Source organism: Thalia democratica, chromosome 2 (genome assembly GCF_965202585.1).
Source record: "Thalia democratica chromosome 2, ktThaDemo2.hap1.1, whole genome shotgun sequence".
NCBI classification, from domain to species: Eukaryota; Metazoa; Chordata; class Thaliacea; order Salpida; family Salpidae; genus Thalia; species Thalia democratica.
Genome location: NC_139166.1, coordinates 54,266,842 through 54,294,002, shown reverse-complemented (window position 1 = coordinate 54,294,002; position 27,161 = coordinate 54,266,842). Strand labels below are relative to the sequence as shown.

Here is a 27,161-nt window from a genome sequence, read left to right as displayed (position 1 = left end):
TGAAACTTTGGTTTATTGCAGCATTATTTCAAAACAAATACAAAATGACAGTTTTACGACAACAAAGGTGCAATTTAAAAAAACGAATAATAAATGACAGAAAATTAATTTTAAATAACCAGCATCAGAACTTTTTACGTGTAGATTTTCAAACAGAAACTCCCAGTAATCAAAATATTAATGTTTCATCTAAAATTATTTATTATAAATAACCAGCATTTGTTTTTTCATGTGTAACAAACAGAGTAGCAACTTAGAAAACTTTAAAAAACGAAACTTTTTTCCAAATAAACATATTATTGTTAAATGCAAACAAAACTAGGGACAAACATTTCAGGGCAGACATTTGACGTCTGTAACACAGAGGCAGGTTATCTTCGGTCGCAAGTAACACGTATTATGACGTAGCAGTAGGTTGAGTGACTTCATTCATCACGTCATTGTCATTCTTTGCTTCTTTAATTTTTTCCTGTGCAAGTTGTCGGTGCTGCCGTGCCTCGATTTCTAAAAAAGTTTAAATTTGATTTTTTATGTCTAACTAAATTAACTATTCAGACTGGTTTATTATTATCAGCGTTGTTATCATTGGTAGGCCAGAATTGACACCTAGTTATCATAAATACTATTCAGTAACATCACTGCTTGTCATTACTTTTTAGCATTACTCAAGACATTAAGATAAAACAACTAAATTAGGTATCATTACTATAAAAATTAAAAAAGTTCTAGTTTTAAACTAGCTAACATTAAAACTAACGACCAGCTACAAACTGCAAAAATGCGCACTCACTTGCAAATTGCACTTGGCTCGTTCGAGCAGGCCGCAGTTGTGTTTTATCTGCTCGACCACTTCGCTTTCAATCTCGCTTTTCAATTCCCGCTGTTTCTGCAACTTGCTCAGCGTGCACCTGAGCAGCTTGTCCTGCTTGGACACTTCTTCTTTCAAGCGCCGGTTTTCTTTGTGCAGCGCCAAGTTCTGTGCAGGCAAAATTTGTTAAAAAATCCGTGCTGAATACCTATTTTTTATGTATACTTATCAACTTAATATAGCTTTTTTATAGAAAAAATAACCTGATAAATTGTTAGAAATTCGTTGTTATGTATCTAGTTTACAATATATTTTTTATATTTACCTATAAAATTTAGAATGATTTTTAAATTATGTGCAAAGATTTATTAAAAAAAAATATTTTTTAAACATTTACCTATCGATCTAATAATAAAATAGTATTATAAAAGACAATTGTAGTTTTATTTCAAAAAAAAAAAAAAGTAGCTGACCTCTGTGTTTGTCGTCGATGAATTTTTAGCATCAGATTTCATAATGACGTCACACGAGGCGGGCCAGAACTCGTCACGCGCCACCGAACACGCTTCGCTTGAAAACTCGCCTAATTTCATCGTTATAACGTCATAGTCGACCGAACTCGACAGGTTCCCGCGCAATTGTGACGTCATAGACGCGATGCTTTCCACATTTTCCTTGAGGTTTTGAAAGCTGCTGCTCTTGCAAACCCTAAATTTCATGAAAAATAATAAACACTTATAATGGTAGTTGACAAAAAAAAAAATTGAAGTAGACAGATACTATTTCTTAAGTAGCAAATAAAAATTTACTACTTCAGAAAGAGTTTAAGATTGCCAAGCAGTACTTTTGTTTCGTTCTTAAAAAACATAAAACAAACATAATTTATTTTACAGGGTTGCTATAGGTTTTTAGATTTATTTTTCAGGTTTTTGATAGTACAAGTTTTTTGTCTATTTTACTATATATTTAAGTTTAAGATAAAAACCTGTCATAAATAGTATAAAAATAAATATTAAAAATATACTCTTACACCACTTAAAATTTGCATTATAATAAAATAAATTATAAATAATTATGAAAAAATAAGTGTATTTAATAGATTTTTTGTATCAAATCTAAATTTCATCATATTACATGTGAAATAGAAAAAGTTTAAATACTAGGTTTTATTTTGTTCAAAGTCCATGTTTTTTTCAAGTTTGTCAAAACCCAGATTTTTCTAAGCTTACTGAAATGTCAAACTCGAGATATTTTTAGGTTATATGGCAAACCTGTATTTTATGAAAATAATTAAAGTTTTAAGTACTGCACTTTAACAAAGTATCTTATCAACACAAAACAAAGCCTTTATACCTTTAAATTTCTAAACAACAAACGAACCGGCGAAAAAAATATTGCTGTATTACCCTTAAATTATATCTTTACAAATTTAATTAAGTATTTTTTTCTAGTAAAAATTGTTTAATTTTAAAGCAACCAAAAAATAAGTTTCTCAAATTTAATCCCAAAGTATTCAAGGTTTTACCATCTTAAAAACTCAGAAAAACAACAGCAAGAAACTTTCTGCATAAAAGTGCGCATGTTTAATATAGCACATCTATCAATTAGATATGTACAATTAATAAGTGATCTATCGGATACAAAAAATAGTAACTGGCCGCATCCTGGTTTTATTTTGAAATTTGGATCCGGCCGGATCCTGTAAATCTCCCTGTAATTTAATGTAAGTTTCACAACTACCCTAAATACCCGTAAGACCATTTTTTTGCTCTTCATCATGAACTCCATAATAACTAGTATAAGTTTTGAAACCCTCAATTAGGTCTTTTATCTTTTTTTTGCAGAAAAAACGAACAGTGACCCAGCGGATCCATAACTCTAGGATTCATACTTAAATAAATAAAAGACTTAAATAGGATCCGGCCAGATCCGGATATTTTTTCAGTCTAACATCCGGCCGGATCCAAACCCAAATAGTAGCACCCAGTAGATCACTACAACTAACCATTCATTAAAAACCACATTCTAAATAAAAAATTTAGCACACTTGAATCATTCAACAAACTCACATGTAAGGCCCGTCCGAGTTGTATTTGACGACGCCGACGGAGTCTCCGCATTCGAGCTGCTGCTTCAGCCTCACGTTGGTCGTCACGTTGGTTTCGAGCTGGTGCCGAAGCTTGCTTATTTCGTGCAGCACTTCCATGGTTCCTGATCAATTACTTTGTAGGTTGTTTGTAATAAAAAATTCTAATAAAGTTTTTAGTTTGTTAAAAATCATTAAAACAAATGTTTTCAGTTATTCGACATAAGTAAAAAAAAGTTAAACTGTGAACACCGGTTGATGAGAAATGTTTTGGTTAGAAAAAAAAAAGTTAACTAATATCAACCATTCAATTATTTTTTTTTAATGGAAACTTTAATAGAAACAAACCATTATTCCTGTTGTGGTTGTTGTCTTCTTTAAGGGACAAAATAATTCTATCCGATTCTTTTATTCGAGCTTGAACCTTCAATACTTCCTGTTCGAATCTGTAGATAATACAAAAGATAAATAAAACAGTTCAAAACACCAAAACAAATGTATAAAAAAAAAAGGAAAATAATTTCTGATTTTAAACATCATAAATTTCACGTGTCTTTTATTTCTTTTGTGCCTCTTTCTTATAGTTGTCGTTTAGTTCAAGTGGCACATGTCTTGATGCTCGGGTCCAGTGTAGGACAAAAAGCTTGAAATTATATTAATAACATAACTAACTGGTTGGCCAGTTTCGTGGCGTTCTGGTACTCCCGATAAGCCTCATTTCGCTCATCCGACAGCTTTCTTATCTGGTCGCTCAGTTTTCGCTGCTCGTGTTCGGATGATCGAAGCTTTTCTTCCATCTTCAGCTTGTCGGCCCGGCTCGCCTCGGTTATCCGGTTGCACTGGAATTATATTTTGAATTTCAGTTTCGAATGAAAGTGTTGTCATTTAATTAAATTTAAATTTATCTAGAGCAGTTGCCGTCACGGTGTGCACAAAATTTATTTTGGGGTGCACATGAAAACTTTAATATATTTTGTTCAATTTACCTGAAGCAAAACAATCAAATGTTATAGCTAAACTAAGCTATTTCAAATTACTTGCCGTTTTCCTTACTTGACGACTATTTTGGTATTTACTGCTAGTTTTCATTAACTCCATGTAAAAAATCTTTTTAAGTTAAAGATTACCGAACAAACTTTTTAAATGGGGCCAACCCAAAGACCTTTTAGCTTTAGTTACAACGTTACCTTATTATTTATACAGTTTAATGCAACAAAATACTGTTTGACTTTTTTTACTGTTCGTTCAAATTACTTCATAAATCAATACGTGACCTTATTTTTTACTCCACATATAATTTATTTCAACAACATACGATGAAAATTTATTTATTACTAAAATACAACTTGAGGAGCAATGGTCTTTTTTAGTTTAGTGTGCCCTTATTTTGATTACCTTAAAGACCACTGATCTAGAGAAACAATTGCTAATGCACAGCTTTAGCGTTTTTTGTAAAACTAAACGGGTCTTGGTCTAAAAAAGCAAGTAAAATGCAAATCAAGAAAAACAAGTTTAAACTGACACCAAACTATAACATTACTCGAACAACTTTTCAAAATAAAAATACAAAATAATTACTTTTAAAAAATTCAACTAACCATGTCGTTTTGTTTGCCCACTTCGCCCTGAAGCTGCTGTATTGTGCTGGCCAGAATGACGTTGTGCTGTTTCGTGTTTTCTATCTCGTCGTTCAGGTTTTTTCCTAAACTTTCGGATGCTGAAAATAAAATTAAAGTTTTGGAACTATTATAAATGAAATTATAGAATAAAGACGGATAAAGGTAAACAGCTAAAAGCTTTACTTTAAATATTATGTGTCCACAACAAAAAAAGTGATTTGATGAAATGATATTAAGAAAGCTATTTAATAAATATACTTTCAGTTAAATAACTAATATTTTTTTTACAACAGATAATTTTTTATTCAAAAGAATCAAAATAAATGCATACAAAAAGTCGACGACTGAACAATAACTCCTCATTAAAAAAAAAAACTGTCGGTGAGTAAAGCCTTGGTTTATAAATTAAATTCTCTTCCGCAAAAAAAAAAAAAATAAGTTTTCAAGTTAACTAAAAACCTTTTAGTTACCTGTCTAACAAAAATAAAGACGGATGGAGGTTAACAACTAAAAGTGTTACTTCATAATTTAATGATGTCCGAACAACAAAAAATTAAAAGCTAAAAATAAATACCTCTAAGCTGCCTGTCTTTGGCTTCCAGCTGATTCTTCAGCATCTCGATTTCATGCTCGAATTTTGCCAGCTTGCTCCTAGTGGCTTGCGACGCCTCGCCTCCCTTCAGCCTCTCTTCCAGCTTCAAACGCAGCAGGTCGTTTGCTTCGATCGACTTCTCCAGTTGCTGCCTCAACCGCCTGATCTCTTGCAGGTGGTCCAGCAGCAAGTCTGTGGTGAAAAAAATCTTCTATTTAAAAGCTACAGCTGGTGTTAATAGTGTTAACAAATTTCTCCTCAGACAACCGCAACCTATAGCCATCTGATAAACAAGTAATCAACTGTTAACGTAAACTTTTAAAAACAAAACTTATCTGAAAATTAGGAAAAATAAAAATAAATAAAAAAACAACAAATTACTGCTTATAGTTTTAGAAAGTTCCTCGCCGTTTTCAAAATGCGCTTCTACTTTCAACATTTTTGAAAACAATAACACCAAAATGAATTCGAAACAGTTTTTATTGCCTTTGAATTATTCATGCGCCGAAAAAGTTTAAGAAAAAAAATATGAGCGCTCAATTATTTATGCTCACCAAAGTTCGCGCTCGTCCTGATGAAATTGGGGCTTTCAATCAGCTTGTTTTTGTTTTTCACTTTGTCGTTGTCGATTTGAATCTTCACTTTCTTCAGGCTGGTCGTAGACAGATCGAGCTCTTCTTTTAGTGATCTAGGAATATTTGTTTTATACAAACCTATTTTTGCTGTTTGTTTTAAAAAATAATTTTATAAAGTTTTATAAAAGAAATCAAATACATAAATTTTCAATCACTACAAGTTATTAAACTGAGGATTGTTTTTTTTGCTGAAAGTATAACACAAATAAATGTCTCTAGCTCAAAAGTTAAATGTTCAAACTTTTAATATCCAACTGTTTAGCTGCCTGTTTAGCTCAGAAACGGGTCACAAATTCACGGAGTAGCTTTTGCACGAGCTTTTACTGTTATACTTAACAAGTTTTAATTAAGTTTTTTTTCAAGTAGTTTTTCAACAAATAGAAAAAAGTTTGCTCATTAGTTTTAATTTTGGAGTTATTTGATTAAAATAAAGTGCAAAAGTGACGCTTGTGCATTACTGACACTTGCCTGTTTCGATCAGTCTATTATTATTATTAACAACTAAAACATAGCAAAAAAACACTTGAAGGTTTTATTTAGTTTCATTTAAAAAACTTTTTCTAACTTGTTCAGCTTTTTGGAGTCATTCAACCTCCTTCTGAGTCTTTCCATCTCCCTTTCTTGGTTGTGACGCAACAAAGTCATGTTTTCTTCGCAAGAGCTTTCTTCAGAAATACGAGAATTTCTATGAATTGCACATATTTTAAATGAAATACTTATATAATAATTAATTACTATAAATATTACAAATTATTTTTTAAAATTTCAACTCTTTGATTGTTCCTTTTTTTTCAATCACTTTAATTTTGTGGATTTAGCTCTAAAATTTCTAAAAATCGTACATTTTTATTTTTTTGTTGCTGGGTGACGCCATCGCTTTGCTCTGCGGCTTCCACGCTCCGCTGACTTCGGCGTGACACTTGATTACGTCATCGTCTCGGTGACGCGGGCTGGCGTGGAACAGGTTTCTCCTTATCGGCGTTGACTTGTGGGTAGACAGTATTTTTATGGTTCCGCTGTCTCCAAGCTAAAATATATAAAAACTATTCTCATTACAATGATATTAGTTTTAAAAATAAAAGATGCTATAGTTAGTTAATTGAAATCTTAAACAACTGAACAAACATTTATCTATCTATACCTATTTTTTACCTATGCTCTGTTTCTGATTGTTTTGTTTAAAATAGTGTATAGGTCAAAAGAACTATTTTGCAAAAAAGTGCGTCTCGAAAGCAATTTAAGCGAAACGCTTCAAAATGCACAAAAAAAAAAGCAACCACAAAGTTTTTCAAACTAACAAAATAAAAACAAATAAAATGCTAACAAGTTGGTTGAGGCTCTCGTCGCTTTCCTCCAAAACGTTCATCTCGTTGTCGATGTCGCTCAGCAACAGGGAGTTTAGGGAGGTGGAGGGGGTGAGGACCCCGTGACGCACTATCGACGAGTTTATGACGTCATAGTCGCTCCTGCGCCTCCTCGCCGGCACCGAGGAAGACAGTTTTTTCGGAGTTTTCGTTGCGTGCTGAAAAAATTTATCAGCTTGTGAAATGGACGAAGAAAACTATAACTTTTTTTTTTTCTAACATACTTTATTTACTTGTTTGAATTTCAATAATTGTCTAAATATTTTTTCAAGATAAAAAATATATCACACTTTTTTGACCTTTTAAATTACCTGTCAGTATTTCATGAAAAATGTACCAAAATCTATTTAGACTAAAAAAAACTTTCTTTAAGCAACACTTTATCTAGCCGTTTAAGTTTTCAAATAAAAAGATTTATCATCAATCCTATTTTTCTCACCTTGTTGAAATTGTCGCCACCGTGGTTGCTGGCAACGGAGTGGGTGACGAACTTACTCCTCTCCAACTTTGTTGTCGGAAACGAATTATTGTGACGTAGTTTGACGTCATCGCGCAGTTCCGCTATTATTTTGTTCCGGTTCGCCAGCTGATTTGTCAGCCTTTTTGAAAAAAAAAATTCAAAAACATCATCGTTTCTGGTTTTGTTTATCAACAAACAAAAAGATCAAAAAATAATAAAAGTTATCAAGAAAATAAGAAAATTTTTTGAACTTGATATCTGATTTAAGAACAGCTGATCAAATAATACCTAAATGAAGTCAATTTCAAGTCTTTTTTTTATTAAAAACCTGGAAATCTGCTCGTTGTGAATCCTGGCGAGGCTCGGGCTCGACTCCAGCTTCTCGTCTTCGTCGCTTCCCGACGACGTCACGCCGCTCACTATGACGTCACACTCGCTCAGCTTCGAGCTCCTCGACGTCACGCTGAGCGCCTTCCTCACTTTTCCGACGATCTTCCTCGATCTCATGAGCTCTTTGGCGACGTCGCTGGCCGAGTACGCGTCCACGTTGGAACCGCCAGATGACACCAGAGAGTTGATGTAGTTCGCCAGCACGTCTGTGGGATAAAAATGAAAGTTATGCTGCTTTTTTATTTGAAAATGTTTCATTAAAAAAAAAAAATTAAAAGTGAAATTATAAATAATAAAAAAATGCAAAAAAGTAATTTCATGGTTAGTATAAAATTTAAATACTCTAATGTAAGCTGCTATTGTATTGTTTAGCAAACATAAAACTTTTTTTGTACTCATATAAATTGCAAATATTAAGAAAAAAAGTTTATGCTTACTGTCAAATTTAATATTTAAATGTAAGCCGCCAAAGTCTAGAAAAAATTTCTACACGACATTATCTATATTCAAGGAAAAACTTTTGAAACTCAGTTGAATATCTTTACTAACAGAAGCTTAAAATTTTTTAGCAATCCTGCAAACACCTACATGCTTCTACAATCTTTTTATTAAAATAAGGTTGTACGAACCCATTTGCGAGCTCAGTTGTTTGTACGCCGTCCTTGCGTTCTGAAGTTTGCCTCGTAAATTGGAAAGCTCCTTTGACTGCTGGTGAATAACCGAATTCAATCTGGGTGAGTTTTAAATGTAACTTCAAGTTATTGTTCTAATCAAGATCATTAATTACAATTCAACATCATTTACTTCAGAAATATACTTACTTACAATGAAAAAGTTATAACAAAAAACAACAATTTTATAGAACAAAACGTTATCTTAAAAAGTCTGTTACTCATTTAAGTTAAACAAAAAAGTAAACTGCATGTACCCTACGAGCTCCTACAACAACAAAAAGCCATCAGCCATCAACACACTGTTATTAATAGCAACTATCAACAGCTGATTCGGTCTCTTGGGACTAGCTCTTAATTCTCGTACAAATAACAGCTCATTACTTTGTATATTAAAACTTTCCGAGAGTTAGAAGCGTACTTGTAATTTAAAATCAAAGTTTTAAAAACTAACGAGCTTATGGAAGACTGGGAAGAATAGCCGCTGTCGTAAGCTGTCTGTGTTCCGACTTCGCCTGAAACAGCAAAACGGTTTTTGTAAAAATCTATTAATATTTCCATATAAAAAAATTAAAACAAACAAACTTGTGTCTACCAGACCAAAATTTTCGCTTTCGATCAAATTCGGCACGCTCGCGTAAGTTCTTATGGTTTTGTTCACTGACGTCACGGCGTCACTGTCTCCTGTTGGTCGTTACGTCATAAAAAAAGATCATTGCGTGCTCAAGTTTATTGATATTTACACAATTTTTATACTTATTAGCAAGAAAATCAACTTAAACTTGATTGCTAAAATTAATCACTGAAACTTTAACTTACTTTTCATATTCACATTAATTTATAAAAAAAAATCTAAATATTTCACAAAAATCAAAAATGAACGAACCGACGCCCAATTGGCTCAAGTTGACGACCGAAGCGTACTTCTTCAGCTTTTCGCTCTGCTGCCTCACTTTCTGCTCGGTGGCGTTCAGCTTCTGCTTGTTCTCGTTCAACTGCTCGCGCAACTTTCGATTAACCGACAGCGCTCTGTTCAGATCCGACTTGTCCAAGTCCATCATTTGCTGGAATGATTGTTTTTTTTTTAAGTCTTCTTGTTTCTTTACCTTTCTAGTGGTTTTGTCGCGCACATTTTCGTGGGAAGTAGTTTTTTTTTTGTTAAGTTTATTGTGAAAACAAGGCATTTATATTGGATATTTCAAACAAAATTGCAACAGTTTAGAAAGTTTTGAGTTTTAATCTTTAGAGCTATTTTATACTTAGCCTTTTTATCTGTAAAATCACAACTATGGATAGATGTATTGTTTTTAATATTATTTTAATAATTTTTTCTTTAATGGCTACGTATTACTACCAATATATTCTAACTATAGGAAGTAGTAACTGATACCTCTACTAATTGTATTCATACTTACTCTTGTAATTTTAATGTTTTATTTTGTTAAAATAAAAGTAAAACAAGCCACTAAGCAGGTAATAAAAGTTAAATTTTGAACACTACGTTTCACAGAAAAAGTTTGAATTTAAATGAATAAAAATAGTTTAACAATTATTGTACATTTAGAACAATATTACATAGAAATTTTAATATGATTAAAAAACAAAAAAATTTGACAAAAATTCTTAATAATTATGAAAAATTGAGTTTGAAAAATTAAATTAGTATAAACGAACTTGTTCAAATACACTTTGAATTGGCTGTGTTGCTGCCTCTAAAATCCTTGAAGCATTTCGGCTGAAAGTAATATTAATAAATATTAAAAAGAAAACTTAGATGTAAAGCCTGTCAGATTAGTAAAGATGATAACAAGAAAACGATTAGTTAACACAATAGGAGATACTAAAAAGGCTGAACTAAATTAAAAGAAAATTTTGATATTGTTCAAGTAATTCCTTAAGTTTATTCGACACTATTAGATAATAAATGATAACAGGACGGCATAGTACAATAAAAATTTTAAAACAAGCAAAAAACGTTAGTAAGTCAGGGTTGCAACTTGTTTAAGAGAAAATTCTTCCAGGTTTTTGAAATTACACGTTTGTGGGTCTATTTTTAGTTTAAAACTAAGTTTAAGGTAAAAAAACTTTGTTATTTAGTATTATAACACCATTGAAAAGATACTTTAAACCTACTTTAAATGTGTTTAAAAAAATTTGATAATCACAAACAGTTTTTTATCTATATGATATATTTTTTGTGTCAAATCGAAAATTTACTGCTTAAAATGTAAAAATTGTTTAAAACTACAGGCTTTTGAGTGATATCGATTCAAAACTTCTTAAATTCCTGGTTTTTCATGATTCTAGGTTTCGTAGCAACCCTGGTAAGTGGTAAGTGAAAATAAAATCTTTACAAACTAACTCGATTTCGTCGAGTTCGTTTTGATGCAGCTTGTTTTTAACCTCGTCCAGTTCAATCATCAGATCTTTTATCTTTTCGTTTTTGTCTTCCAGCTTCTTGCTTGCTTCCTTTGCCACCCTTTCTGCTTGTGCTATGTTGAGTTTGTTTTTCTGTGGAGTTAATATAAATTACAATTTGGCCAGACAATAAAAATACCTACTTTATTGAATAGTTTCATACGTTGCTTCTCTTACTTTAAATAATTCTTAACTACTTTACTGCTAAAATGGATCCCCATTAAAACTACTTTTATAAAACTTCTTTAATAAAGTTTAAAATTATGTTTCTAATTATATATTTTGAAATAAAAACTTTAATTTTTACTTTACTAAACAAATATTCTGTTTAAATAAGTCATAAAAAATGTTTGAAATGTCTAAAATAAATTCAAAATCAGTTTATATTTGAGCGTCAAACTTATCAAAACACATTATCTATACAATATTTTTTACCATTGAACAATACAAAGAAACAAACTTTTTCTTCTCTCTGGAGTTCCTTCTTCAAGTATCCGATCTTTTCTCCCAACTCGCTCCTGCTCATCAGCTTCGTGACATCATCGTTACCCTCCTCCTCGCTCTGTGACGTCATCATAGTGACGTCACAATTGAACGAGGTGACTTTGGAGGAGGAGATTCCGCTCCTCCTGCTCCCACCGAAGTTTCCTCCGATCGATCCTCCCAAGTGTGACGTCACAATGCTGCCGTGGTGCTGCTGGTTGCTCAGGTGGGTAATCCCTGATTCCGAACCCTGCCCGCCCTTCAGCTTGTGGATTTTCTCCTTCAGCTCCTTGATTTCCTCCTCGTGGTTTTCTCTGTTTTTTTTTTATTTTAGGACTTTTTTTTCAATAAGTCTTATAAGCTAAGTGAATATATGATAAACATGAAAGTAGAAACTGCATGCAGGGTTGCCAAATATTTTTGAGAAGTTTCTTACAAATTTTCTGAATTTATTTTAGGTTTTTAAAGAGTCAAGTTTTAAGAGTCAAGTTACGAAAATAAATCATACTTTATCACTGGTAGGATTTTATATCTTTAAATATTTTAGTTCCGTTTTTTATACAAGAAATATATGAACTTATGCATTCTTATGAAAAAAAAATGAAATTTTAAGCTTTTTTTAAAATATAGTTATTTTATAACCTAAATAACTTTAGAAACTCTAAGATAACGATTTTTAAACTGTTTTTCTTTTTTGCAATTATCATTTAATTTTCTTTACATATGCGTTTAAAAAAATTCACGTTTAAAATACTTACTCAAAAAACTAATACTAGAACTATTTAACATTCTTTAAACAACAAAAATCAAACTTTTCTTGGTTGATAGTCTTCTTTTCATTGATCAAATTTTCTCTCTCATTCTCAATCTTAGATATTTTTCCTTTCAAATCGGTTATTTCTCTCGCCTGGTTCCTGGAGCTCTCGTCTAATTTTTCCAAATCTTTCGCTGCCCCCTTCAATTCCAACCTAAAAAATAGAAAAACATTACTACAATTAAAATCTTAAAATTAATCAAAAATATATACTTTAAAATATAAACTATATTTCTTATTAGTAAAATATTTTTATGAAGGTTGGCAAACTGCTGCCCGCTGGCCAAACCTTGTCTGCAACGCATTTTCAAGCTTTAAAAAAACTATGCAAATAATCAAAAAATATTTATTTTGTAAGAAAATATTTACAAATGTACTCTTAGTCTTTCAATGAGTAAATAAAGGCCAGCGATTTTTTTTATAAACAAGTTTGGCCCGCAACTTATAAAGACTTCAGGTTTAGATCATAATTCATTTTATTATTCATTAAAAAAAAATTGTAAAGCTCTTTTTACTGACTAAACTAGATGTTGCAATTACTAAAAATAACAAATAAGATTGATTTAGAAAAGTATTTTAGTAAAAGTTTTAAATATTTTAAAATTTAGTATAATCACCTCATAACTTTACTTGTTTTAAATAATAGAGTAGGCTGTAATTAAACTCGGTATTTCTAGCTTAAAAACAAGATTTAAAATAAAACTGCATTAACATAGTTCTGCTTTATTGAGCAAGAATAAGTTTCAAATAACATGAAAACACCATACCTTCACTCCAGATAATTATATTTTTTGTAAAAGTCAAACATTTTAAAAGCTGCGTTTTTCCTTTTCGTGAGATTTAATCCTATTATGAATGACTTCACTCGCTACCCAATGTGATAAACTTATATATATAACAGTTTTACAAAAAAAACTTTTGACATTAAACTGTTACTTTTTAAAATATTAATCTTTAATAAAAATATATTTTCTAAAAAGCTAGTACTAAAACGAGCGACTTAATAATTTAATTAAATATACTAAAAAATTTGTACTAAATACTTTTAATCTTAAGGTTTGTACCATCTAAGTAAAATTTCGTTTTAAAACTTTAAACTTATTTCTTAGGCAAGTAAAGTGAAAAAATTAAAAGTTTAAAAATATAAAAAATCTTATAAATTACTGAACTTCACGCAAGATCATAAAAAACAAATATTTTATATCTAATGCTGTTTTCAAGTTAAGTTGTTTAACTTCGAAATACTTTAATTGCATTTTTTCATCTCTTACAAATATCAAGCCTAATTTATTGTTTACTGAAGAAAATTAAATAAAATTGGTTTGTTTTTTTACAATTTTAAACAATTCTCAGGTGCAATTAAGTGGTCACGCGTAGAAACTCGTAAATTATGTCTTCTAATAAACTTTTAGAGCTTTTGAAACAACCCAATTTACAAGTTTTAAAACTAATTCAACTTATTTTAAAACATCATTAGCATTAGATTTATAAAAAATACCCAATTAATTCAGAGTTTTTTTTAAGTTCAAATTAACCTCAAAGAGCACCGACCCTAAACTTAATTCTTTGACATAATTTTCTACCCCATGCACTCGTACTCCCTGACACTTAACTAAAATAATCGTTTTTTTTTTTTACAATAGAAACATATAATTCGCAGAAGCCCACACATTCAAAGTTGTTTTAAAAGTCAAAACTTAAAATTTAATGTAACTTTAACTTAAAACGTCATAAATACTGGTCCTCCCTGAAAGACTTAATACAACTTATTTTAAAACTTCATTAGTCTCAAACTTATACAAAAAAATATACAGCCCAAACAAATATATAATAAAAATATATGTTCTGAGTTTTTCAAAAAAAATTCAAACTAGCCCGGATCAGCCTGAACGAGTAGCGACCGTGAACTTGACTCAAAATGTATACAACTATTACTCAAAAACCTAACAAAACTCATTCACTCACTTGTACTCCCTCAACGCCTGCCGGAGGTCGTTCACGCCGAGATCCAGCAGCTCCCGGTCGTCGTTGAAGCGGAACGACGGCTGCACCTGCAAGAACGACGTCTGGTCGATGACGTTGCCGAACGTCGTGTTGACCGTCTCGTTGCGCGTCGTCAGCGTCTGAAAAAGTAGAGAGTTGAGACAACTTGTATTGCAAAGAAGAATTATTGAACACTTTAGAAAATACAGTTGTGTAAAACGCGTCGTTAAGTTTTGAAAATAATTTAAAAAATAGATGCAAAGGTTTATGTTACAAAGAAAAATACTGTAAGGAAATGAATTTTAAGAACACAGTTGCATAAAACGCGTCGGGAAACTCTAAATATTTTGACCTCAAGAAAGAGTGTTAAAAAAAACTGAATTACAAAAAAAAATTATGAAATGACTTTAGAAAATATACTTGTACGGAACCCGTCGTTTGTTACTCTGAAAATGTTGTGGATTTTCAAGCGGGTTTCTAAAGCTTTTAAACTTTTTGAAACTCGAATAACAAACGAAATTTATATCTTGAAATCTACAGTCAAAAAAGTTTTAGCTGGTTGAGGAAATAAAACAAGCAACTCAAACCCTGTTGATTTCGTCCACGCTGTTTTGCACTTGTTTTATGTCTTCCTGCAAAACCCTCGAACTTTTGTTTTCTTTCACCGAAGACTGCATGATTTGCAACCTAAATATTAAATTGTTCGCGTTTGAAAAAACTTATGTTGAATATAACAGAAAAAAAACGTGTAATAAATTTTAAATGTAATTTATTATTGTATAAATATTAAACCTTTCCTGGGGCGCTTGCATCTGGTGCTGGGCCTGCGCCTGGTTGATGACGTTGTACGAGTAGGTGATGTGCTCGTTGTTGCCTTCCTTCTGGTGGTTGGTGACGTCATAGTGGTGCGTCGTGTGGTCGGTGGAGGTGTGATGGGACGATTCTCCCATCGAGGAAGTGGACTTCTCTTCCTCAAGGACGTAGACGGGCCGCGAGTTGCTCGACTGCAGCATCTGGCGGTAATAAAATATTATTAGGAAAAAAAATTAAATTTTTACTTGACAAGATCAAGTTTATATTCAATTTCTTTTTGAAAATCTGAATTACTGAAAATTTATTTATGTCGCTCGATTTCAGCATCTGGCAGAAATAAAGTTTAAATGAGAAAAGTAAAAAATTTATTAAATTTGATTTTTGACCAGGTGGAATGTTTACTGTTTTTTTTTCTGAACTATTACAAATTGTATTGTAAACTAAGGTCATAAATCAAAATATATAAAACGATTAAGCTAAAGCAAGGTTTCCTAAAATAGGTCCATAGGACCCCCTTTTGGGCACCTTCGCAAGTCGGGGGGATAAGCTGAAAGGGCCAAGGGGTACTAAGGTAATTTGGGGTCGGCAAACTTCGGCCCGAGAGAATGCAAATGTTAGCTGCTAAAAAAAAAAACCGAAACGTACATTGTATATCATGAAGTTGGAAATGAAGTGTTTGAAGTCCTAGGTTAAATTTAGAGGAAGTAGAAACTTACACTACGACTGGATAAATCAAATTTCGAAATTTACACTATATATTTTAAGGTTTGTAATGAGTCATGGTGATTATTTTGAGTTATTTTCTTAAGGAACCTTTATAAAATTAAGTTTGAGAAACCCTGATCTAAAGCATGTGTAATAAAAAAAAAGTTATAATACACAACTAAAATATTACTTGTTAACAAAAAATGTGTCTACGAATTGTTTTAGACTTTTTTTCTATTTGTTGTTTTTAAACAGCTTTAACACTAAAACAGTAGAAAAGTATGTCAAGTTTTTTTTAAAAACTGTTTCACTAACACTATATTACGGAAGTTACAAAACAAATAAATAATATAAAAGTATGTGATTATCAAGTTTAAACAGCTTTGTAATGCTGAAATAACATCTGTCAAAAGTTTAAATAAACTTGTGATAATCGCTTTAGGTATTAAAAAACATTAAACTACTTTTTGAAACTAAATAATTAGCTGAATATAAATAGATATTAAAAATAAATGCAGACAAATAAAAATTACCGAAAAGTAAGGTTGTTAAAAAAGAAACAATGCTAATTTAATTTGCTAAAACCATCTACTAAAAAACTGTGTGTGAAACAAACCTGAATTTCTTGATCTTTCATGTCAATTTCATCATACAACTTGTTTATTAGATCGTCATCATCATTGTCAGACCTGTTTAGTGGTTTAATTAATTTAAGATTATAAAGTTATTACATTTTTTTTAAATGATATCGTGAACACTGATAATTGTTTTTGTTTAGTCGTTTAAATCAAACTTTAATTAGATAAAAAAAAAGTAAAAAGCAAAGTTGTAGTTGAATAAAGTTCTGACTGAACTTAAGCGTTGAAAATGAAAAGAAATTTTTAGTATTTTCGAAAGAATTGAAAGAAAGTGAATATAAAGCATAAAAAAGTGAACTGTCATGAAAATCGTTAAATAAAAGTTAAGAAATTATTCAATTTCATACTGTACTGATAAAATCATCAACAAACAATGACATGATAAAGGTAGAAATCAAAGTTTCATAATTATTACAAGTAAAATAATACAAAAAAACGATTATAGGTCTAATACAAACTTTTTGAAAACTGTAACATTTTTTTTATGACTATACTGATTGCTTCACTTCATTAATTTTAGACAATAAAAGAAAACATCTATAAACACAAAAAAAGCTTTCTGTATTTCTATTTGCAATAAACAACCATGTTTCTAATTAAATTTTTTTTGTATTTGTAATAAATAATGAGCAAAGACGTGTCAAAATTCCACACAAAAACCCAGCAGAGCGTTCAGCTGCTCACCAAAAACTCAATGAGACGGAATTCCTTGCCGACGAAGCCACGTAGTTGTCGTGGCAACCCGCGTGGTAGTTGCCTTCCGCGGGATCAGGGGAAAACACCGGGGGAAAGGGGTCTATGTCGTCATAATCGGGAGTTTGCAGAGTTTGGATGGACGGACTCAAACAGCTGCGGTTTTCGGGCATACAAAAATAATTGTTGAGAAGATGTCATACAAAAGAAAGTTGTTAGTCATAGAGTTAGAAAGCAAAGAGTTAAAATTTTACAAATTGTTAAGTAGCAAAATATAAAACAAACTAAATTACAATTAAATATTAAAACTCCTGGCTGCGAATAAAAGTTTTTATAAAAATCAGTAACCTGTTATAATAACCAACTAAAAAAATATTATAATACAACATTAATTTATAATAAAAACTTTTAAATATGGCTAAGCACAAAAGATTTAACATTTAATTTAGGTTTAACTACAACCTTCTGTAGCCATAGAACGACGAAATAACTTCAGTTGACTACATACAATACAAAAGTACTTATTTGTTTATTTCAATACATTTTAGATGCAAACCTGGATTTTTCCTGTCGCAGCTTGTCAAGTTCGTTTTTGCAGTTGTTGAGTTTCTGCTGAAGTTCCTCTGTCAACCTGTGTTTACATAAAACTTGTTATTTTTATCAGGTTACAATTGAATTATAAAACAAAGCTACCTTTTAAACTCGGCAGTGTCAGCCAGCAACTTGTCTTCGGCTTGCTGCGGAAATTTATTATAATTATTAGTATTTACACATAAAAGCTAACTACAGGGTTGCCACTCGTTTTTTCAAATTTTTTTCCAGGTTTTCCAAATTTCTTCCAGGTTTTTTTAAAAGTAGACATTTTTGGGTCTATTTTTAGTTTTAAGTTAATTTCTATTTAAGAAACTGTGTTAAATAGTTTAAAAACATTGCAAACATACTGTTAAGTTACTTTAAATGTGTTTTTTAATAAAAAAAAATTTTGATGATGACAAAAAATCTTACTTATATGATAGATTTTTTGGGTAAAATCAAAATTTTACAACTGAAAATGTTAAAATTATTAAAAATTCCAGGTTTTTCCAGGATTTTTGATCAAAATTCCAGGTTTTTCCAGTTTTTTTTTTTTCAAAATTTCTCAAATTCCAGGTTTTTCCAAGTTATTTTAGCCTAAATTGTCAAATTCCAGGTTTCCAGGTAAAGTGGCAACCCTGTAACTAACTATCATGAGCACAATTTAAGTTAAAAGTTGTACTAACATATGCTTTTATAAAATATAGTTATTTAAATCAGTGGTTCTCAAATTTTAATTTTAATTTAATATTCTAAATCTAGTTTAAAACTGTCATAAGTTTAACTTTAATGTCAAAATACTTATAAAATTTGTGTTACACCTTGGTAATAAGTGTATTAAACATTCATCAAAACGCAATTTCGAAAACAACTGGTTTCCTACAAGCAAAAATTAAACATCTCAAGTATTAAAGCAAAATTTGATTCAAAGAAATGATAAAAATAAACTATCAATTAACCGAAGAAAGTAATTAAAATATTAATTTAAACAAATTTAATCATATAAGAAATATTATTGAGCTAAATATCAACTAGTTTCTAATTGTCAAATCCGACGAAAAACATTGGATTTCTAATGAAGATGTAATAACTGCAAAATAAAATTCCGTAAATCTTTTAACAAGCAAAGTTAACTAGTTCTCAACCATCAAACGAACCCGGCGAAGAACGTTAGATTTTTCCAGTGATGAGGTGAGCATGACAATCTTGCTGTTGCAGCCGTTCAACAGGTCCTGCTTGCCGTTCACCTCCTCTTCTTTCTGCTGCTGCAAACTGACAAGTTCCTTCTTCAGCTGCTGCACCTCCATCTGGCACTTGTCCTTATCCCTGCACGCTTCCTGTTTGAACATGATCTTTTTTATTATTAATTATTTGAAAATTTAAAATTCAAAGCTCAACCTTGAGTTTTCAATACAAAGACAGCTGTGAGATACAAGCAACTTTTAACTGAAACAAAAAAAAGCTTTGTTTATTTAAGTAATTTAAACCATATTATTCAACGTAAGTAGCCGATTAGTACTAGCTCAAGTTTTTAGTATAACAAGTTAACAAAAGTTAATAACAAGAAATCATGCAAACAATTTTCAAAACAAATGCAAGAACATCAACGAATAAAAGCAAAAAGTTGTTAAGATAAAAGCTAAGTTTATTATAAAAATTAATTATATATTACAGTTAAACTTATTTAAGTCTTGTAATATGATGTTTTTGAATGTTTAGGTAAACAAAATTGTAAAAAACTAACATAAGTAATGTAAAAACAGTATATAAGTTTTATATAAATCAAACTGCATATTAAAAAACATCACAAGTAAAAAATTTATCCAAAAAAAGATTAAATGATTATAATCAATAAGTACTAAAATTTAAAAAACATATATTCAAATTTGGATTATAGTTTTCGTTGATTTCAATTTTCTTATGGATTCAGCAAAATTTTGTTAAGTTTTTGAAGTTAGTATAAAGGAAGTTTTAGTAAAGTTAGAGGAGGTTAATAGCACAAATTTTAATAACTTGTTGAAAAAGAAATCAGTTCAAAGTATGCACTTAGTTTCAAGCTAAATTAGTAGTTGTTAGTTTATAAAACAAAACAAAAAACTAATCAAAATAGCTTTTAAATCAATGCAAAAAACGTAAAAGCATCAGTAAAAATTCGACAACCAAGTAACTTCTCATAACAAACATTTCAAACTTTTTTTAAAAAACTCTCATGCTCCTTTCAAAACCTGCCAAAGATCAAATTAAAACAAACATCTAGATCCTGCTGCTTCGATCTCAGCTTGTCTTCCAAATCCCATATTCTTTGCTCGTTCTTCAAATTCCACTCGGAATTTTCACCGGTAGGTGGCGACGCGGAGTTCAGCTGCAACAATTTATCCGCCAGCTCGCCGAACCTCGATTTTTCGACGTGCAGCTGCTCGGTTAGCTGGTCTCGTTGCAGCGTCAACCGCGAACACTCGTCCTCTTTCAACTGATGTCGGATAATCGAGGTGTTAAATCGAGGAAGTGTTTTAAAAGGTGACAATGCACTAGGGTACTTTGGGTTGGAAGTACTAAAATTTGTTAACTTAACTCGAGGAGTTGTTTTACAGTGTGAGCATTGATACGAGCACACAGTTTTTTTAGAGCTACTAAAACCATATTGATAATATGGAAGTTATTCATAACAAATATTTTGAATTAATATTCTTTATATACTAATAAAAAAAAAGTATTTTTCAAACTCATGAAAAATTGATAAACAGTTGATTGAAGTAATTCTAAAATTAATTTGTTTGCGCAAGTTAAAAACCTTCAAATCTCTGGTGAGAATTTTGAATTTGTTGAGAATGTTCTGCAGCTCCTCATCTTTTTCTTTGATGATTCCATCTAGTTTTGTAATTAATTCCTCGCTGCTGGACAGCTGAAAGTTGTTCAAGTCACAAAAAATAAAATGAAATATTGTCAAGTTTCCAAAAATTTTTTTGATAAAATTAAATAGTTAATTTATGAAAGTAACAAAAATGTGCGAAATTAAATTGCAGAAAATCCAATCATACAAAATTTTCAATAATTTCACGAAACAGACTTGATTTTTTTGGCGTTCGTTGGATCTTTCGATGTCCATGATTTGATTGCGGAGATCTCTCACCTCGTTCAGATGATTTTCATCAGTTTTGTTTCTATCATCCAATGCCTCCTGTTATACTTTGTTATTAAAAACTTTACCCTTTAACAACAAAAAAACGTAAACAATTAGCTTAGACTGTTGAGCTAGTTATTAAAAAAAAAGGCTTTTTAACAAGCTAAAAACAAACAAATCAAAGTTTAAACTAATTAACCTGCAGCGTTTTGTCGGATTCCTGCAGTTGCAATCTCAGCTGAGCAATCACTTTTTCTCTGTTCTCGTTGTGCGGCTGTTACGTCATAGAGAGGTGTCAATATCAATTACAAAATTTTAATTACCAATAGGTAAAAAGCGCAAACGTAGCTTACACTAAAGCTGAAACCTTTTATGTGTGATATAAACAAAACTTTTCGAGACAGTGTTGCAAATTTTGAGTGCTACTTCCGTTTTAGCTTAAAGTAAAATATGAAATGCATTTTTGAAAAAAAAATATCTATAAAGGTGCAAATGCTTAAGGGCTTTTGAAAAAACTTTTGCTTAAAAATGTATTTTAGGAAACCACTATTTAATAACTTGAAATTGTATATTTTTAGCAAAAACTATTTTCTTAAACCTAACTTTTTTAAATTTGGGTTTATAAAAAAAAAAAGTTTTATATTTAAGGTAAAATCTTTAAAGCAAAATTCAAAGACAATCAAAATAAACTCTTACAGTTTTTACTTGCAGTTTATGCAGCTGCTCGCCAATTTCAAAAGCTTTATTTTCATAATCTTTTATTTCGTCGGTGAGCTTGTCAATTTCGTTTTCTTTTGCTGACAGCAACTTGTTGAAACCCTATAGAAAAATAAATAGTGTTTAATATTAAAACACAACTTTTATGTATATGTAATATACATAAGAAAAGGTAGATAATATTTCAAAATGAAATAAACTTTGTAAGTAATTAAAACAGCAACAAACATGAATGGCTCTATCTCTTTTTGTCATTTCTCTTTTCAAAAACTTTACTTCGCCATCCAGTTCTTGTTTCTGGTCATTGAGATCATCATAGCTGTCTTTCGATTGCTGTAACTCTTTTTCCAAATCCTGCGTTAAACAGAGAATATTATTTTTAATTTTTTTAAATATTGACAAAACGGATCGTTTTAAACATTGTAACTTTAACTTTTACAGACATGTGTTTGCAGCAATAGGTTATAGCAGACTTACAATTAACATGCGAACAAAACAATACATGACGCGCGCTAACTGATAACAAGCAGTCTATGACGCAACAATCATAAATAGATAATCTCAACATGATTGCACAGCTAGCAAGTGATTAACTTTGAAACTGTTTCATTTAAAATTGCAAAATAAACAAATCAATTACTTTGTTGTCTTTCTCTCTTTTGTCGAGTTCTTCGGTCATTTGCTTGGTGGCTGCTTCAAAGTCGTCCAATCTCTGCTGCTGCTCGGTGATGTGCTCCTGTTTCAAATATCGAATTTTAGTTGCTAACATCAACTTATTTCTTATTTAAATTTAAAAAGGCTTATCAGATCATAAAAAATATGTCCCAAAATAAAGAGAAAGAAATTAAAGTTAAAATAAAGGATATTTTACTGTAACAAAACGAAACTTATACAATAACTGAACCATCAACATTGCAGCAACATAAAAATATTTAGCTACTAACTTAAAAAAAAACAGCTTAATAGTTTTTCTTAAAATTTAATTTAAAATAAAACAATTTAAGTGGTAAAAATTTTAATATGTGATGCCTACATAACTTAACGCAGTGTTGTGCATTTAAGCTGTTACTACAGTGCAGCTTTATAATAGAGGAGAGACTATTTTTGCAGCTTTAAAAAATGAGTAAATCTGCTAATACATTTTTATTTATTCCATTATAATCAAACACCGCTTTTTAATAATAGAAACACTCAATTGAGTTAAGCGAAAAGTTTGATTGGTAAGTTTGTCGGAAAAGTAGTAAGAAATTGGTAAATAGTATGAAAAAAAATCACACAGAAAAGCAACGTTAAAAAGCAACTAGAATCACCTGTTGGTTAATCACGCGGGTAAAAGAAAAACAACGAAATCCAACTGATTTAAACTGAAAATACCACTACGTTTTATTGTAACAACATAATACTACCCATATATATATAAAACATCAAATATTACAATGAACTTAAGAAAACACAATAATGTTTCACAAAATAAAATAAAAAAGTGCACAAGACATGCTATTACCTGGTATTCTTCGTGCAATATCACTAATTCCTATTAAAATGAAAATTTTGTTTGAAAAATGGAACAGATTTAATTTTTAGATGAAGGCTAATGCAAACTGAATGCTTGAAGAGAAAATTACCTCATCGAATTAACTACTTATTATGGGATCGAAAAATTATAGACAACTTGACAACATTAAGATTAAAGAAGGTTAACTATAAAATTTAATAAAAGTTAAAAACGTATATTAAGACGTGCACTGTTATTGTCTAAAAAGACAATTAATTTAAAAAACAATGTTTATAACTCCAAAAATATGTATATAACTTCATAAAATTTATCTAAATATACAAAAAACGTATGTAACTAACCAAATAGCCTTTTCTTGCTTTTTCTTCGCTTGCTTCAGCCTCTTTAACGGCTGAATCTTTTTCCTGAAAACGTTTAAGAAGATCTAGGTTTCCAAGAACTTTTAAATTATAATTTCAAAGTGATCATAGATTAATAAATAGGCTATAATCTTATTTATATCTAAAAGACTTCAAGAAGTTATATAAAAGTTAATAGAGAAATTGAATACAAGCTATTTGACGAGTTTCATACAACCATTACATAAAATCATTTTACTATAACATTTGTATTTGTTTCAAACTGACGTCGCATTTTCTCTGGAGCTCGTCTTTCTGCGCGATGTACTGCTGCGCCTGCTCGCCTTTCTTGCCGCCCGCCTTGCCTTCGTTGAGCAGGTCGATGACCGTCTGCTTGTCTTTCAAGCATCCCGTCAGCCGGCCTATGGTGCTGTTCAAAAGTACATGTCTGAGCGGAAACAAAAAAAAAAAAAATTATGTTTTGAAAACAACACACACAGATCTCTACTTAAATACAATTAATTTTTTCAAAACTTAAATCAGTAAACAAAGCTCCACTCAATGGGCTCAACAGTAATGATCTTGAAAGAATAAATTATATTATATTACAAAAAAAGATTTATTTTATTTAATTTAAAATTGAGCATTTATCTTATAAATTTTGTTGAAAACCCGAAAAAAAACACATTCTGTTAGGCAGCTATAAATTACAATTAAAATATTTGAGTCTCTTCAAAATTGAATAAAGTAATAAATAAGACAGAAACATACGCTTCATTCAATCAGGTAGTTAATGGAAAACAATTAAAACAATGACAAAAATAAATAAAACCACGCAACAAATGTAAGTTATGAAAATAGAAGTTTAACATTTGTTAAATTCTAGAAGGTTAATTTACAAATTAAAACTGTTACTTAATCTAATCATACAAAACAAATTGTACATCAACAAACCGTTGCCAATATACAAAGGGTTAATTTAGTTTTGATAACCAATTTTAAACTTTTAAAAATGGCATTGAAACTTAATTTTCGGTCGTTCATAAATTAGATACAGTACAAAAAAGATTCGTAATTATTGATGATACGCAAACGAATATTTATTGTTCCTAAACTTGTAGTATTTTAGCTTTTGAAAAAATAGAGTTTTATTCAAAGTCTCAAGTTGTCATTATATGTTGTCACTTTTACACTAAAGATTTGTTTAATTAAAAATAAGTCTATTTTTTAATAAAACAATTAATTTATATATAATCTTAAATACATTGTATTAATTAACACAAATTACAACTATTATATATTCTGAACAAATTAGTCTTAAAAATTTTTGACGTTGAAAAATAAATAACAGCTGTAAACTAATGACATTTTTTAATGAGGCAAATAACTTCATGTTAACATGTTTAGCAAAAACATATAAAATTGGCAATGGTAAATATAGCTTTGTGTGCTTATAAATAACTACAGCTGCTTATATTTAGAACAATTAAATTGTTGCTAATTGATATAAGGATGTGTGAATGATTAGTGACATTTTGACTTGGGAAAAACTTTAGGGTGGTTTTTAATAATCACAATTTAATTGGAATCAATTGGTAATTGTTAAAAAAGCAACAACTGTGTTTCAAAATTGACACTACTGCAGTAAAACATTGCAATGAATTTAAAGTTAATAAAAACCAAAAATTTCATTTAATTTCTTACATCATCAATTAAGCTATTTATCCATTAAAAAATGATAATTTAGTTTTTTTTAAATTAAGTAAATAATTATTTTCAAACCTGACTTTATCTTTAATTTCTTCATTAGCCTCTTTTAGTTCATCTTTTAAATCTCTGACTAGGCTGTTCCAATTTTCAGAGTCTGAAAATATTTTAAATACTTAAAACTTTTTTTTTCAAGCAGATACTAAACATAATTCAAATAAAAAAGGAATGTTTAAATTTTTTAAATATAAAAAACCATTTAACTAGAGCAAACGCTTCAAAAAAATTAACTGAACTAAAAACAATTACATCAAATCATTTAAAAGATTCAAAACACATAGCGTAGAAAACTCAAAGGTATTTCTTAACATCTAAAACGTATGAGAAGTTTTCAACAAAAAACAGACAGGAAAAGAAACATAGCCTTTTCTTGTGCCAGATCAAATAAACTGTTATGATATGTGGTAAGAAACTCTGAAGCAATAATAAAAATATAAAATGGATTTAACTTTTAACTTTAAAATTTTATACCTGCAAGATATACAATAATACATGTGAGTATTTGAACAAAAAACATACCGGATTAGAATAAAGGTCTTCTCTTTTTAAGTTAAAAATCAAATGAAGAATGTTTAAGTATATACATATATGAAAAAAATAACAAAACTGCCTTTAGAATCTAAACAAAAAGATAAAAAGTACAAGTAGCAATAGTTACAATTTACAAAAAAAAAATCCTTGGGAAGCAAAGGAGAGTGCGTTACACAATTTAAAAGTTTCAAAACACAGTGCGTAAAAAACTTTAAATACTTTTTAATATTTAAAACGCAGCAAAAACTACAGTTTTCAACCAAAAAAACGGACCTTGGGAAGCGAAGGAGAGCCTTCTCTTGTGCGGGGTGGCGTCCTTCAAAGCTTGCAGCTGTGCCTGCAGTTTGGTGCATTCGTCCTTCTTCGTTTGCAGCTCGAAATCGCGCTGCATGAGAAGCTGCTTCGTATCATTAGCGCCTTCCTCCCTCTCCCATTTCTCCTGTGAAAACAACAAGAATTTTTTTTTTTTTTGAACTGTAAATTTTTCTGCTGTAACTGATGTGTACTTAAAAATTTAGGTATATCTAGCTTTGCTGGATTATTCCCATTTGTAAAATCTGATATCTAAGTTAAAATTTAATATTCAATATCCATAACTTTTACACTTTTTTTGTAACTTGTTTTAAATTGATTTTATTAATTTTAGTTATGTTTTTTAAAACTAACGTTAGGAAGACTAAAAATGATACTTTAATAACAGTGAAGTTACGTCACTAGGATCTTTTGTTAGCAAACGATTAAACCTATATTTTTGAATAGTTATACTTTAATAACACTAATAGAAAACTTTCTAAACTTGATCATGCATGTTTGAGTTATTGTTTAATTTGAAATATATTCAATATATTAATTGAAACGTCGCTACTTTATATTACATTCTGTTTTGAATAAAACAAAGTATTTAAAAGTACACATTTTAAAGATGTAAAGTGTACTTTTATTAGCTTTAAGCAAATAAAGTCTTCAAACACCGAATGGTACACTGTACGAAGGAAACCATATATACTATAGAGCTTAGCTGGTAATCTTTTGTTATTGCACACACAAGCATAATGTAATCAAGATTAGGCTCGTGTGGAAATTAATTAGCCGACTTGCCAACTCGTGAAATCATACCTTTATTAAGCTCTCAAACGATTGTTTCAATCTTTTCACATTAGAAAGTTCACAGCTATGAGTTTGCTCAAAGTTTATTTGTTAACTTTGTAAAATATTAACAAACTTTCTTTTTTTTTTAAATACACTTTACAAATAAAGCTTAACTTTTTCTCAGTTGGGTGAAAACATTAAATTTGTATGTATAAAACTTTACCAATTAAAAATTTACAACAACACTTCAATAACAAAGGTTCAAATGATGATCTTGGGTACAAAATAAAGTAAATAGTATAAAGTGCACTCATTTCAAATTCTAAAAGGCAAGAAC

At 30.2% G+C, this 27,161-nt stretch overlaps 1 protein-coding gene across 5 annotated transcripts in view; it reads right to left on the bottom strand.

Annotated features, from left to right (window-relative positions):
- The window catches only part of LOC145830277 (uncharacterized), a 34,952-nt gene continuing 7,791 nt past the window's right edge, over positions 1-27,161 (bottom strand). For 2 of the 5 annotated variants that reach the window (XM_082938225.1, XM_082938227.1), the window contains exons 7-48: positions 26,009-26,174; positions 25,220-25,301; positions 23,726-23,867; positions 23,441-23,503; positions 23,088-23,117; positions 22,224-22,319; positions 21,812-21,937; positions 21,563-21,685; positions 21,066-21,140; positions 20,813-20,923; positions 20,537-20,647; positions 19,997-20,215; positions 18,903-19,082; positions 17,866-17,909; positions 17,729-17,803; positions 17,164-17,328; positions 16,458-16,530; positions 15,116-15,336; positions 14,911-15,010; positions 14,306-14,463; positions 12,339-12,494; positions 11,504-11,840; positions 10,988-11,136; positions 10,300-10,360; positions 9,512-9,689; positions 9,211-9,309; positions 9,080-9,140; positions 8,584-8,684; positions 7,893-8,160; positions 7,544-7,703; positions 7,065-7,262; positions 6,583-6,767; positions 6,306-6,425; positions 5,660-5,793; positions 5,088-5,297; positions 4,493-4,611; positions 3,567-3,733; positions 3,243-3,340; positions 2,878-3,019; positions 1,282-1,516; positions 791-976; positions 1-504 (exon numbers count right to left, since the gene is read on the bottom strand). In XM_082938225.1, coding sequence (XP_082794351.1) covers positions 433-504; positions 791-976; positions 1,282-1,516; positions 2,878-3,019; positions 3,243-3,340; positions 3,567-3,733; positions 4,493-4,611; positions 5,088-5,297; positions 5,660-5,793; positions 6,306-6,425; positions 6,583-6,767; positions 7,065-7,262; positions 7,544-7,703; positions 7,893-8,160; positions 8,584-8,684; positions 9,080-9,140; positions 9,211-9,309; positions 9,512-9,689; positions 10,300-10,360; positions 10,988-11,136; positions 11,504-11,840; positions 12,339-12,494; positions 14,306-14,463; positions 14,911-15,010; positions 15,116-15,336; positions 16,458-16,530; positions 17,164-17,328; positions 17,729-17,803; positions 17,866-17,909; positions 18,903-19,082; positions 19,997-20,215; positions 20,537-20,647; positions 20,813-20,923; positions 21,066-21,140; positions 21,563-21,685; positions 21,812-21,937; positions 22,224-22,319; positions 23,088-23,117; positions 23,441-23,503; positions 23,726-23,867; positions 25,220-25,301; positions 26,009-26,174 — 5,796 coding nt within the window. In that variant the 3' untranslated portion in view covers positions 1-432. The remainder of the gene's footprint in view (positions 505-790; positions 977-1,281; positions 1,517-2,877; positions 3,020-3,242; positions 3,341-3,566; positions 3,734-4,492; positions 4,612-5,087; positions 5,298-5,659; positions 5,794-6,305; positions 6,426-6,582; positions 6,768-7,064; positions 7,263-7,543; positions 7,704-7,892; positions 8,161-8,583; positions 8,685-9,079; positions 9,141-9,210; positions 9,310-9,511; positions 9,690-10,299; positions 10,361-10,987; positions 11,137-11,503; positions 11,841-12,338; positions 12,495-14,305; positions 14,464-14,910; positions 15,011-15,115; positions 15,337-16,457; positions 16,531-17,163; positions 17,329-17,728; positions 17,804-17,865; positions 17,910-18,902; positions 19,083-19,996; positions 20,216-20,536; positions 20,648-20,812; positions 20,924-21,065; positions 21,141-21,562; positions 21,686-21,811; positions 21,938-22,223; positions 22,320-23,087; positions 23,118-23,440; positions 23,504-23,725; positions 23,868-25,219; positions 25,302-26,008; positions 26,175-27,161) is intronic. The other 3 variants (XM_082938228.1, XM_082938230.1, XM_082938226.1) reach the window with 3 other exon arrangements.